This window comes from Osmerus mordax, chromosome 14 (genome assembly GCF_038355195.1).
Source record: "Osmerus mordax isolate fOsmMor3 chromosome 14, fOsmMor3.pri, whole genome shotgun sequence".
NCBI classification, from domain to species: Eukaryota; Metazoa; Chordata; class Actinopteri; order Osmeriformes; family Osmeridae; genus Osmerus; species Osmerus mordax.
In genome coordinates this window covers 8216821-8230884 of record NC_090063.1, presented here as the reverse complement: position 1 = coordinate 8230884, position 14064 = coordinate 8216821, and the positions used below count along the sequence as shown (strand labels likewise).

Below are 14064 nucleotides of genomic sequence, written 5' to 3'. Positions count from 1 at the left end.
TACAGGCAACTTAACACATGGATGGAGCTTGACTTGTTTGTGTACCTCCCCCTTCCAATAAGGTGAACTGATTTGCAGAATTAAAAACTGATTAACAACAGGTTCAGGGTGCATATTGGTGAAATTGTTTTTTTAATTGACAGGATTGTAAGGCTCTGATAATAATAATAAAAAAAATATTATTATCAAAACTGTCAATAATTATTGACAGTTACCCAGCCCTCTCAGTCTCTTGTGTCAGAGATACAGATTTGAGAAACGCAGCTATACTTTAGCTTTGATTCATTCCCCCTCTCTCTAGCCCCCTCCACTCCCCCTTTCTCTCCCCCCCCTCTCTCCCCCCACCCTGCTCCCCCCTGAGCTCCCCATCTATTTCCTGTCCTCTTCCTGTCCTTCCATTCCTGTCCTCCTCTATTTTTCCTCCCTTTCCTGCAGTAAACTGCTTACTGTGCCCATCAAGAGGTAAATACAAGACACAAAGCAATGGTTTTGTACTTTCAACACACCCAGTATCGCACTAACTCACACACCTTAACATACATGCCTTTAGTCTGTTTTTCCCTCAGGGCAGGATTGTCGGATTTGCATATAACATAAGTGACCCAAGGCCCTTTTCTGACAACTGAGGTATTCTACCTGAGATAGTACTGTACATGATTATTTGCAGTACAGGCTAACCCTAACTTTTCAACTCTCTCAATGGATGTTAGTGTGTGTTTGTGAGTGAGTGTGTACATCTGTTAAATCAGCCATGGTATACAGAGATGGCAGGAAACAAGGAGGTTTGTGTGTGGTTATACTACCTGTCAGGTGAATGTCTACTAGAGAGTGTCAATACAGTAATTGGATGGATGTGTGTTGGCATCATTAGTGGCAAGGCCGTAATCATAATATATATATAAAAAATTTAATTTGTCCCCCCCAATGTTGACTCCATGGCTACGGCCTTGATTAGTGGTCAGGAGAGTGACTTGAGTTGTGTGTGTGTGTGTTTGTGTGTGCTTACATAGACGTGTGTGCCTTAACAAACCAGAACAAAAGGCCAGAGCAAGATAGATTATTAGATATATTCTCAAATCTTGCTCTCCCAGTTCTTTTCTTGCCAGGAATCTTTCATTCCTTTTACGGCGCGTCAGGTCCTGCTCCTTCACGCGGGCGCGCGCCTTCACGCCCTTGGTTTCATCTTCCCTCTCTGGGCTACAGTTCCGTTTCCTTATACAGCACACACAGACACACTATACTGTACACAGTCAACTGTGCGACCCCACCCTCGCCTCCCGCAAGCCGCCCAGTCCCGCCCAGCGACCCGACCCCTCCTTGGACTCGTCCCACCAAGTGATCATGTGACGCGCACAGCGCACTCTTCACGGGGAGTTTTTAAAGACCAAGGGAGAAAAAGGAGCGCAGTTTCGTAACTTGGGGAAGTTTTGTCGAGTTGCCAATCCCCGCTATCTATCATTCGGACGTTTTGTTTTCGGTGACCGATGTCAGTGACACGACTGTGTGCATTTCGCCTGCGTCACTTTTTCATCGGAACGGAACTTTTACCGAGCTTTTTACTGATCCCCCACAAGATTTAAACTAAGGAAATATAACAGAATATACTACATTTCCTCTGTGAAGTAAGTTTTTTTGCTTCTCTATAAGGTCACTTGCAGCATATAAAGCTTCCATTTATTGTATTAGTGTTATTGTCAAGATCAATTAAGATAAAAAATGTTGCACCATGATTAATTTATTTACCTTTATGCAGCCTACTTTATTGATTTAATTGTAATATTATAATTTTATTGATAATTTTGAAAGAACTTTACTTCGGAAAGGAAAGGGGTCAGACAAGACAGAAGAGCGACTGTTACTGTAGGCTATGTTACCTCATCTACTTTACCCCACAATCTGTGTGTATGTGCTTGTGTGTGTATCAAGAGAGGACTCGTGCTGTCACTCAAAGCAGATATGTTCATCTTTCTCCGCGTGTCACAAAGGCCAGAGTTCATTAGTGAAGTGAGTTGTTTGATCACCGGCAGAACAGTGGAATAAATCTATGTAGGCTGTGTTTGGCTCCTCAATAGGCAACTGAAACTTTGGAAGGCCTAGATAAGTACTTTATTAGTGGACCATAGGCTACTCTACTATAGGAACTATACAATACGATTGGACCTATTATCCACTATCCTATAAGAACCACACTATGTACTATAGCTACTACTTAGCCTATACTATACTATAGCCTACTACAGGATTGGAAGACTAAAGGAGACAAGACAGCTTTTCAACAGTTGCCATTGTAGGGTTAGGACATAGGTTATCATGATAATAATGTTAACCAGAAGTGTGTGTGTTCCACCCACTGTACTGTCTACTGTAAAACTGGTAGACAGCTTGAACTCATTCTGGCACTCATTCTACCTCGCCCCCTCCCCCCTCCCCTGTCCTGTGTTTCCTGTGCTTTGTTTCAAGGCTGTGGCTTGCGTCACACATTCCACTTGGCACATGAAGCCTTTATCCTGTTTGGAGCCAGGAGGGAGGGAGGGATGTGGGGGGTGGAAGGGTGGAGAGGAGGATTAGGAGGGCGACCTCTGTGTGTCTCTCACACACACAGCCTACACCCAGACAGTCTACCCACCCCATACGCCTCTTTTCCTGAATCAACAAGCTGATGTTATCTACCGGAACAATACACACACACACACACACACACACACACACACACACACACACACACACACACACACACACACACACACACACACACACTGCTCAAAGGGCATGCCCTAGAGAACATTGGGGCTAAATATTAAACTCATGGATGTACTTGTGTCTCTGTGAAGACAGCAACATGGACACATAAACCTTACCAGGGTGATGCTACTCAATTGTAAACACAAGCAAAACACTTTTATAACACAAGTTTATTAGCCTACAGCAGCCATAGATAAAGCCAGTTTCTTGCTCATCTTATTTGGACTGACTAAATGTTTTGTCATACTTTGGTTATTGTTGCTAGCTAGGCTACAGCTAGCTGGTTGACGGTTTGGTTAGAGCTAACTAGTAGGCTGTTTTCTTTTAGCTAGCTAGATGTTTGGATAGGTAGAGCTAGGAAGTTGACTGGTTAGCTAAAGCAAGAGATGACCATACCTGTCAACGTTTAGGTACTAAAACGTGCTGGTATTTCTGATTGTCTGGACACCTGGGCCCAGTTTCCCAGTCATGGATTTAACCTAGTCCTAGACTATAAATGTTTTCAATGGAGATCTTCATTGAAATGTTCTCTTACTCTATGACTAGGCTTAATCCATGTCTGGGAAACTGGGCCCTGGTGTTTCTGATTGTATATAGCGGGACAAGTTATCCCTTACTTCTCAGCATGAAAAATACAAGGTGTTGCGTGTGAAATGGTTGAAATGCGTGAGTCTCGCGCAGACTTGAAGGCCCTGCATAGTTTTCTTCCCTCTTTCCAGTTCTCTATCTTTGGTTTTGTCACATTTTGGTTAGAGCTGCTACAGTGTTTTCTTCCTTCTTTCGCTCAATTCCCTTTTCCGTTTTATTCACCTCTCTCTTTCTCTCTTTTTCTCTTGCTCTGTCATTCTTTAGTGGGGAGCGGGTGGGATAGGAAGAGGGACAGGAAACCACAGCCCCCCTGCAGCAACACCCCCATCAGCCCCCAATCCCAACCCTTCACACTGTAGAAATAATAACAGTCTGACTAACCTTTGAGGGCTTCCTCTTCTCTGTCTCTCTCTATTTCTCTGTCTATGTCTCTCTCTCTCTCTCTCTCTCTCTCTCTCTCTCTCTCTCTCTCTCTCTGTCTATCACTCACTAACTATATCTCTTTGGCAGTCTCTTGCATTGTCTCTTCAGATGTCTGGAAAGCCTCAAAGCTTTCCTGTCCTAAACAAGTGTGGTTAAGATGTGCCTGTTAGTCCATACAGTATGTGTTTACGCGTGTGTGTGTGTCCACACGCTATTGGATCCTGTTTCTTTTCCCCCATGTCCGGCCTCCCCTGTTCCCCCCCTGGGGCCTGCAGTCAGCTTTTCCTTAGGTCTTCCCCTGGTCTCCCTCTGTTCCTTGTTTGCTGCTCCCTTGGTCCTCCTCTGGTCATTTAAGCCCCCCCCCCCCGTTCCTCCTTCTCCTCCTTTGGTCCTCCTGCTCCTCCCCTGGTCCTCCCCTGATCCTCCTGCTCCTCCCCTGCTCCTCCCCCGGTCCTCCTGCTCCTCCCCTGCTCCTCCCCTGGTCCTCCCCTGATCCTCCTGCTCCTCCCCTGCTCCTCCCCCGGTCCTCCTGCTCCTCCCCTGCTCCTCCCCTGCTCCTCCCCTGGTCCTCCTGCTCCTCCTCCTGCTCTTCCCCTGCTCCTCCCCTGCTCGTTCTCCTGCTCCTTCCCTGCTCCTCCTCCTGCTCCTACCCTGCTCCTCCTCCTGCTCCTCCCCTGCTCCTCCCCCTGCTCCTCCCCTGCTCGTTCTCCTGCTGCTCCCCTGCTCGTTCTCCTGCTCCTCCTCCTGCTCTTCCCCTGCTCCTTCCCTGCTCCTCCCCCTGCTCCTCCTCCTGCTTCTCCCCATCTCCTCCCCTGCTCCTCCTCCTGCTCCTGGACTTCCTCTAGTCCTCCTGCTTCTTTTCTGCATGGATACATAAACCATAACAATGACTAAATTGTACACATATAAAACACCTTCATAAGTATGTTACAGCAGCCGGTAGAAGAAGCCACCGTAACCTTGTTCTCAAATTAAGCTGTTTCTCATGTTCTCTCTACAAGTCTCCAACTACCCCTATCTTATCTGGGCTGACAAAATCTTCAGTCATACTTTGGTTACAGTAGCTAGCTAGGCTACAGCTAGCTTGTTGACGGTTTGGTTAGCTGGAGCTAGTTAGCCAGTCTTGCTGGTCGTTTGGTTTGTTTAGAACTAGCAAGATGTTTGGTTAGCTACAACTAGCTGATTAACTTTTGGTTAGCTAGAGCCTCCCCTGGTCTTACCCTGCTCCTCGCCGTCTCTTATGGTCCCTCCCTAGTCCCTCTCTGCTCCTCTCTCTGCTCCTCTTCTGTTCATCCTCTGGCCCTCCTGCTTCTCCTGTTCTCCCCCTGGGACTCTTGCCCCCCCCTGGTCCTCCCCTGCTCCTTCTTCTCCTTCCCTAGTCCCCCTGGTCCTCCCCTGATCCCACTGGTCTCCCTCAGTCTGGGCCTGGTTACAGAATGGCCTGGTCGAATGCCATGATCTTGGAACTGTTGCAGTGTGGTTGAAGCATGGTCTTGGAATGGTTGCAGTGTGATTGTCTTGGAATGGGGGCCAATATTGAAAGACTAGGGTTGCCTTCTGGATAGAGCAGTTGTCTGGAGGTTTTTGCTCTCACTGGTGAGCTCATCATCTCCAGGCAGTTACTATTAAACATGTGCTTGTGCGCATGTGTTTGGTGAAATATAATGTCTTTTTTTTGGCTTTTTTGCCGAACCAGCACTCTCTGTGTATATGTATGTGTTACTCAAATCCATAGCCAGCAACATAAAGCCACAGTATTTTCCCCTTCGCTCAAGTAATTTTGCTGTCTGGTACTTGGGTTCAAATGGAAACAGAAGGGGGAGAGGGAGGGAGAGAGAAAGAAAGAGACAGGGGGAGACTCGGGATCGAGAAAGGGAGATGGGGAGAGGAGGGTGAGAGTGTAAGAAGAGAGAGGGGCTGGAGAGCAGGGGAAAACAACAGGAGTGAGAGAGAGTTGTAAGTGTTTGCTGAATGGGTTGGAAACAAGCATAGCCTTTGGTCAAAATAACTATAATCAAGCATATCTACAACCATTGAAGCTTCCTGCAATTCTGTATTGGCAGTTTGACCCATTCCTCTTTTATTCAAACTGCTCCAGTTCTCCCAGATAAGAAGAGTTCCTTCGAACTAGAAATTTCTCCACAAGTTGTCAATTGGATTTAGATCTGGACTCATTGCTAGCCACTTCAGTCCAGCGTCTTGAACCATTCCTGGGTGCTTTTCGAAGTGTGTTTGGGGTCCTTGTCCTGCCGGAAGACCCATGAGCTTCGACGGAGACACACATTTCTGACACTGGATATGACATTGAGCTCCAAAATACTCACCTAATTTCATGATGCCATACACATGACTTGGGCCTTAAGCTTTTTGCAACGTATGGTGGAAAGATCAGTGTATCCAGAGATGGAATTGTAGCTTTATATTGTGCTTGCTTGGCAACAATATTGTCCCTGTCCTCAGATAACTCTCTGGTTGTCTTTTGTTCATGCTTATTGCAGAACACACAGTGACACAAAACATGAGGATTCATCTTTTTCTTTATTCAAACTGGTTGAATACTTGATTCTCTTTTCTTTTTTTTTTTTTACAGCAGACACCTTCAACTCACCTCAGAAGTGGTAAATTCCAAACAATAATAATATACTCTGGAATCAAAGTATTTCATTATAAATTTGTGACAATAAGATTGTCCAGACCATTTTAATATTTATTTGTGGAATTAGCTCAGATTTTGTAAATTATTCAGGTTTATTTGTTACTGCACACCAGATATATAAATATGTGGACACCCAAATATGCTTTAATTTCAACAATTTTCTGGAAGAAATGGTGCATTGTTTAAAAAATTTGCAATGGTGCCAATATTTTGGGCAATGACTATAGGATAGATACAATGGGATGAATGTGTGCTCCTTAGCTGCAGGGTGGAAGTAGCTAGTTGATCAAACCAGCCGTCCCCATCAGGCATGACGGTAATTATGACTTAAAAGAACACCTCATTTGTCTGCAACGTCATCTCAGGAATTTCAGCATTTAAAGGTTACCATGAGAGAGAATGCAATAGCTGGGCTTACATTTACATTTAGCGCTCTTATCCAGAGCGACTTACAGTGAGTACAGGGACATTCCCTCCGAGGCAAGTAGGGTGAAGTGCCTTGCACAAGGACACAACGTCATTTTGCACGTTGGTTGCCGGTTCGGGAATCAAACCGGCAACCTTCTGATTACTAGCCCGATTCCCTAACCGCTCAGCCATCTGACCCCTCAAAAAGGACACACACACCCTGCTCCTCTCCCCACCCTGAAAGTCAACATGATACACACATTAAGGATATTTTACAATACCTTTATTAGTAACCCCAGAATACACCTCAGTTATTGACTGAAATACAAGATATTATAGACCTTTGCCATTGGCTGTACTTCACACCAGGATACACCTTTACCACTGGCTGAACTACACGTCAGAACACACCTCAGCCATTGGCTGAACTACTACAGTCCAGTCCTTTTCTGACCTATAGCAACTATTTAGTCTCTAGTTGGTTACTCACCAACCTAAGACATCTGATCTTTTCAGTTCGGACCATAATAGGAAGAGAGTGTGTGAGAGTGGATCTCTGTGAGTGTGCAGGTGTGTGTGTGCATGTTTACCATGGGGTTTCCGTGTTAAAAATGTAAGGTCACACAAACACACCCATACTCCTGCCTGGAAGAAGCCATCCATAGAATATTCTCTTGTGTATTCATTTTGTGTTTCATTCCTCAGTATACACACATTCATACACTCACACATGCAAAAGCACTTATTCACACCTGCGCATTCAAAGTATATGTCACTGGATCCATCTTTGAAACTTCATACGTTTTACTCTAAACATAATTGACAGAAGAAGGAGACAGCTCTGTAGTGTGTGTGTATGTGTGTGCAACTTTACCTTAGTATTGGGTTACCTTAGAAACTTTAGTGTTAGGGTGTTAGGTCTCAGGGACTAGACCATGGTAAGACTAGTCCCAGAGAGAACACAGACAGAGAGACAGACAGGCAGCCAGAGAGGAGACAGACAGACAGAGGAGACAGACAGAGAGGAGACAGACAGACAGACAGAGGAGACAGACAGAGGAGACAGACAGACAGAGAGGAGACAGACAGACAGAGAGGAGACAGACAGACAGAGAGGAGACAGGTAGACAGAGAGGAGACAGACAGACAGAGAGGAGACAGACAGAGGAGAGAGAGTTGAGAGGAGATTTGCCAGAAAGAAATGTACGTTTGGTATGATTTCTATAACATGCAAATACAGATGCAGACAGAGACACACACATAGCAGTCTCCTGTGCTTAACTGCACACCCTCTACTTTAAGCAATTGACTTTTCAGCACGTCCTTCTCGTCTTGATGGTTGTTTTGTCTCTCCTCAAAGGTCTGGCCTGTGTAGCCATGCTGATGTATGACTACCCACTGACGACAGACATGGAAACGGTAAGACTGTGTGTGTGTGTGTGGGTGTGCGTGTGCGTGTGCTCTATGTATGCATGTGTGCATGCCAGTAAATGTTTGTCAAGTCCTACATGCCAAAGCTGACTGGTTTCCACCAGTCTGGTCTTGTTCACTAAATTCCTGTGAACAGCCTGGCTCTCACCAGATATTTGCATACTCATATACGCACACACCACACCACACCACACACACTATACACATACACATATACAAAGTATGCCAGTTGGATGCACTTATGCCATACAGGAACACTATACCGTTTAATATTGGAGTATTTGATACATAAACACATATTTGTTTTTTTGTTTCTGTAATAACAGTTTTCTCTTTCTTTCCCTCCCCCCTACACGTACTCTCATTCTCCCATCCCCTCACCTCTCCATCCCTATCAATCTCTCCCTCCTTCCCTCTCCCCCTCTCTCTCCCCTCCACCCTCTCCTCCCCACTTAGGGTCTGTACCAGTCTTATCCCACGATGACTCCCGAAAGCTACAGTGTCATCATCTCCCCTCACCTCTACCACCACGGACCCTACACTCACCCCTTCACCCAAGCACACGCACACATCCCGGCTGTTGTCACGGGCAACCCCCCCCACACACAGCTGGAGCCTGTAGACCTGTCGGTCAGCAAGCGTCCTTCTTCCTCTTCCCCCTCTTCTCCTCCCTCGTCCTCCCCCTCCTCTTCAGCCCGCAGCTCCCCGCCCTCGCCTTACAGCTACCGCTCCTCCCCCCTGCCGTCCCCCTCCCTTGCCCCACCGCTTCAGTTCCCTACCGTGCTGGCCCCTCTGATTGGCTCGGGCACCGGGGTCATCCAGGGTTCGGGGGTCATGCTGTCTCCTGTCATGCTCCCACCCCTCTCTGTCCTCTACTCCTCCTCCCTGCACTTGCACCAGCCAATCAGGCTCGGCTCCTCTTCTGTTGCCACCAATGAGGACCACCGGCAGGGATCAAGGACGCATAAGACAGGTGAGCCCCTGCTCCATTGTCGCCATGGCTTCAGCCATCCCTCACTGCCCTCCCTAGTTTTGAGCAGTTTTCTTCTCTTTCACTTCCCCCAGTTTCACCTTCCATCACAATATGTTCATTTGCTTTTAAAGTAAGAGGCAGTTTAGATGCATGTGTATGCATGTGTTTCTGTGTGTATATACGCATCTCCTTGTTTATTAATCCAGATTTTTACCCAGCAGCCTCTATGGAGCGCCCTGTGAAACTTACAGACGACACGCATGAAATCCACAAGCCAATCAAATCAGAGTCGGCCTCTTACAACCAGGAAGTGGCATCAGTCATCAGTCCTCAGCGGGCCTATGGCGAGTAAGTTGGGACATTCACACACTCACACACACATGTACACCAGGGGCGTAACCACGGGTAGGCCTGAGTAGGCACAGGCATACCCAATTTATTCTAAGGCCTACCCAAAGACGAAAATATCTCCGAAAAATCAGGCACCGAGTGCACATCGCAAAGTAAATAAGTAAAGAAAAACTGAAAAGATGCCTATCCATATTTTTCTAGGCCTACCCAAAAATATTTTTCTGGCTATGCCCCTGATGTACACACATACTGGTCTGGTCTCATTCCTCCAGTTATCTGACTGGCCTTTAACCCCTTTACCTGTTGCCTTCTCATCTAATTACTCCTGTTTTCCTATCACTGAATCATCCCTGGCTCAACTGCCTCATCTTTCTCTTTCTTTTGTAGATCAGTGCTTGCATCTCAACATCATCTTCCTCCTCTTTCTCCCTCCTTTAAACTCCTCTCTGTCTGTCTTCCTGAAGCTGCATGTGAGGGTGGGGTGTTTTCCTGTGTAACCTTTTGTGTTGGTGCTCGTGTTGCCGGGCGGTTGCTGGGGCAGGTCCCTCCTGTCACTATGCCAACTTTGGATAATTGGACCCTTAGGAAGTGGGTGTGGTCATAGCTGTCACCACAGTCCGTTCAACACACTTGCACACTCATACATACACAAACACACACATTTAATGGAAGTGATTCATATTTCAACGCTTGGCACCTGTTTTTACCTCCTCCCTAACACAAAAACGCACACAGAATTACACACACACACATGGACAGACAGACACACAGGTTTTCAGATATAGTAAATCATTTGGCTCTATGGTCTATTGGTCAATGGTTTATTCAATTGTACTCTATCAGATGTAGGATACCTCAGTTGCAAATGAGAACTTGTTCTCAACTAGCCTACCTGGTTAAATAAAGGTGAAATAAAAATAAATGAAATACAAATAAAACCTGTGGCCTTCAGGCCATGAAATTGTTGGATTTATTGTTTACTATATGTAAACTACACAAAAGAAAACAAACACACGCGTAACATTTCCCAGGATGTAGTAACAGTGTGTCTACAAGTCTGTCTTGACAATCTTTATGGCATCTCATTGGTGTGCACATGAGCCGATAGAGACATACTATTGGAACATTCAGTATATTCCAAAAAGACGGACAGACACAAACAGGCTGACCGACCAGAGGTGTGGCAGTGCTATAATTTGACCCCAGTGCTGTGGAAGGACCAATCTGAGTCCCGTCTGGGAGGTGATTAGTATCTGTTGGTCCTGGTTCAGTTCCAGAAGTTACCTTATGGAACATGAGGTGCTCAATATTGAACAGTGACACCTGCTGGCCAATATTCTCTCAGATCACACCTGTCAACAAGTTCCTATGTTTATATGTGTAGCCTTAACAAAGCTCAAATACCCCTCTCATGTTTTTTGTCCTCCTCTCTCTGTCTCCAGGGGCAACAAGCTATCAGTAATAGTCCACCCCAATGGGAAGCACCCACTGCCCATTGAGTCTCCTGATATGCTGAAGAAGCGGCGAATCCACCGCTGCGACTTTGGAGGCTGCAACAAAGTCTACACAAAGAGCTCCCACCTTAAAGCTCACCGCAGGACACACACAGGTGAGGCACGCACACACACACACCGGTGTGATATGCACAAAAAACTCACCAACACCCACACCTGCACACACATACACACCCATACATAGAGATGAAACACATTCTGACAAGAAGCTTAAGATTCACTGAGAAAATAATGTAATGTTTGCTCCATCCCTCCATTATAATATGTAACTCTTTTTTTCTCTTCCCTTCTCATCCATCCATCCACCCATCTTTCTGTCCCTTCACCACCCCATCCCTCCATTCCTCCATCCTTCTATCCCCCTTTCCCTTCCCCCAGGTGAGAAGCCCTATAGGTGCATGTGGGAGGGCTGCACGTGGAAGTTTGCCCGCTCCGATGAGCTCACGCGCCACTTCCGCAAGCACACAGGGGTGAAGCCCTTCCAGTGCCCCGACTGTGAGCGCAGCTTCTCCCGCTCCGACCACCTGGCCCTGCACAAAAAGCGCCACCTGCTGGTCTGAAGACACAACTGCAGCCCCTCGACAGTGCTCTCCTTGGTCGCAGCTTGGTACCTTCTTGGGACCGTCGCACTTGTTAGGGTGAACTGAAGCGCTGCTTCCTTACAGCTGGAGTAAACCATTGGACTAAGAGGGAGAGGGCCGTCTGAGCAGCACCTTGCAGCCCCCCCATCCATCCCTCTAGCCATCCATCTGTCAATCAGAAGATGTATCCACAGCAGTTGTTCTTCTACTCTTGTCTGTTCTTCATGTTCTCCTCCTCCCTCCCTTATCCTCAGAGCAGGTCTGTATAGATCTGCTCCTCCAGTCTAGTAAAGCTGAGGGGCTTGAAGCTCAGCTCCACCCAGAAGAGCACCCTCTGCTGGACGGAGGGACAAACTGTAACAAGTCGCTGTGTCAATCAGCCTATTAAAAATACCCCCCCCCCCCCCAACACACACACTCATCCACAGATAACTAGCAGGTCTAAATACACCAGGTTATGGCAACATAATGTGAAACATTGTTTTGTTTTTATGTAAGCAGTAATATGTTTAACAGAATGTATGCATGCAACATATCAAACACACTCCCAGCTTTTGTTAATGTAGCAAGTACATGTGTTAGCACACATCACAAAGGCTCCTTAACCCTTAGATGCCTGAGTTAGCAAACATATCTAGCAAACACACACACAGATACAAACCTCATCTGCCTTCTCTCACACTTAATAGTCTCATGAGGAAGTCACAGAAGAACTTGCAGCTCTTAATGCACCAGGTTATGGCCTGTTTTTCACCACACACACACGTATTAAACACAATACACCATGAGAGCCATTCAGTCAAAACTCGATTGTGGTGAAAAGGGCACTGTAGAGACAATGTAAATGTGAAAAGCAAGGGCATTACTGTGGAGAGAAGATGGACACTTTCATGTGGTTTGGAAAGGGTGTAGAGGTAATTACATGTGTAGGGTTTGGTCTATTTGTCTTGCATCAAATGTGTCAATTATATTATTATTGTTCTACCGTATGTGGTATAGGATTATGTTAAAGTGGCATTGCAATTTTATTTTATGGTATATACTGATGAGGGGGAGATTGAGTGAAACAGGGAAAATAGATTTTAAGTTTCTGTATTCTTTATTTGTCTAATCGACTTCTGGTGAACAAACAGTCTTTGTTTATTCTGTAGGCCGACATGTGACTCTGCACTTTAAAACCACAAGCAAAGCCAAAAGTGATCCATCAAAACTATTGATTTAATGGCTCTGATTTAATCAGAGACTAGTGGAGTGAGTCAAAAACATAGAGATCCGACTGAACTAGCCAGTCTTGTTCCTAAAGATGATTAAGCATGCACACACACCCATAAACATACACAAACATGCATGCACACACACACATACTGTAGCTGTGTTGCACAAAAGTATACAACTACATCTACCCCGGAGTTGAGTAGTGTTTTGTTTTATGGAACTATGCAGAAATTGTTTTATATTTTGTAATGATTGTGAGACTGAATGGTTTTTCTGAAGCATGATTTAAATATATTTTTTATTACACTTAATATTGCATTTCTGTAACAATGTGACTTCATAAATATGTATGCTTTTTGTGCTGTCTGTCTTTATTGGTAATTGAAAGGGAACATATTGTATTGTTTTATATAAAACTGTGAACATATTCTGTACAGTTATCTTTGCCCTTATGCATATCATTTTAATACAAATATCTAATAAACTTATATTGATACAATTTGTTTTAACTGTTTGTGTCTGTCTCTGATTACTATTGAAGTTACTAACTTTTCCTGGAGTGTAACATTGAACCAAGTGTCATTTTGTTGTAGGTAGGAGGATTACACTAACCTTGAGAGAGACAGATGGGTTTGTCAGGTCACAACCACAAAAAAACCATCTTGCCAAGCTCCGACTTTCCGTTTGAGATGGTGTCTAGTTAGTTTCTATGGATATAGCTCAGTGGCGCAATAAGGCTAGAAAACCCGAGATACGGTCCGCGCCATGTTGAACTATTGTCTTGTCCGGTCTTGCGCAGAGTAGCTTCCAGTGCTCAGGCACTGGCTTCGTCATGATAGGTCTGTGGCATCTTTGAGGTATGAAAACATGTGGGGTTCTAGTTTCCCCACTTCTGATTTGTTTCAAACTAAACAAAAATCTGCAAAAATAATTCTAATAAAAAGCTATTACTTTGAGCCAGGTTCAGAAAAAAAATGATCAGGAAGATAGTTTGAGATATTTTTTACCAAGCTACCACCCCTCCTCGGCTTGAAGCTTTGGCCCTGATGGATCTTGGCGGTAGTGCATTTCCGTTTTGGTACCCGGCTCGTTCAGGTTATTTTTGCTTCAAGCTGAGGAGCTGGGGATGGAGGCTTGGGTGAGTCAGGTTACACAGCTGGCATTACATATTAAAAAAAAATA

At 45.4% G+C, this 14064-nt stretch overlaps 1 protein-coding gene across 3 annotated transcripts; it reads left to right on the top strand.

Annotated features, from left to right (window-relative positions):
- Positions 1 to 1388: 1388 nt before the first annotated feature.
- klf3 (Kruppel like factor 3 (basic)) lies at positions 1389 to 13239 on the top strand. Of its 3 annotated transcripts, none has more exons than XM_067251068.1 (6): positions 1389 to 1622; positions 8178 to 8236; positions 8705 to 9221; positions 9428 to 9569; positions 11015 to 11181; positions 11465 to 13239. In XM_067251068.1, the coding sequence occupies exons 2-6, from the start codon at positions 8195 to 8197 to the stop codon at positions 11644 to 11646; spliced, it is 1050 nt and encodes a 349-aa protein (XP_067107169.1). In that variant the 5' UTR covers positions 1389 to 1622; positions 8178 to 8194; the 3' UTR covers positions 11647 to 13239. The 3 variants fall into 3 exon arrangements, with proteins under 3 accessions (XP_067107169.1, XP_067107170.1, XP_067107171.1); XM_067251069.1 differs by having other exon boundaries at positions 1390 to 1622; positions 9440 to 9569; XM_067251070.1 differs by having other exon boundaries at positions 1392 to 1622; positions 9443 to 9569.
- Positions 13240 to 14064: the final 825 nt, after the last annotated feature.

Bases quoted from the DNA above. Each gene is read 5' to 3' on its own strand.
- klf3 (XM_067251068.1), top strand. From the start codon at position 8,195: ATGCTGATGTATGACTACCCACTGACGACAGACATGGAAACG. The intron at 9,222-9,427 runs GTGAGCCCCTGC...TTATTAATCCAG, and splicing joins ATCAAGGACGCATAAGACAG to ATTTTTACCCAGCAGCCTCT. The intron at 11,182-11,464 runs GTGAGGCACGCA...CCCTTCCCCCAG, and splicing joins TCACCGCAGGACACACACAG to GTGAGAAGCCCTATAGGTGC.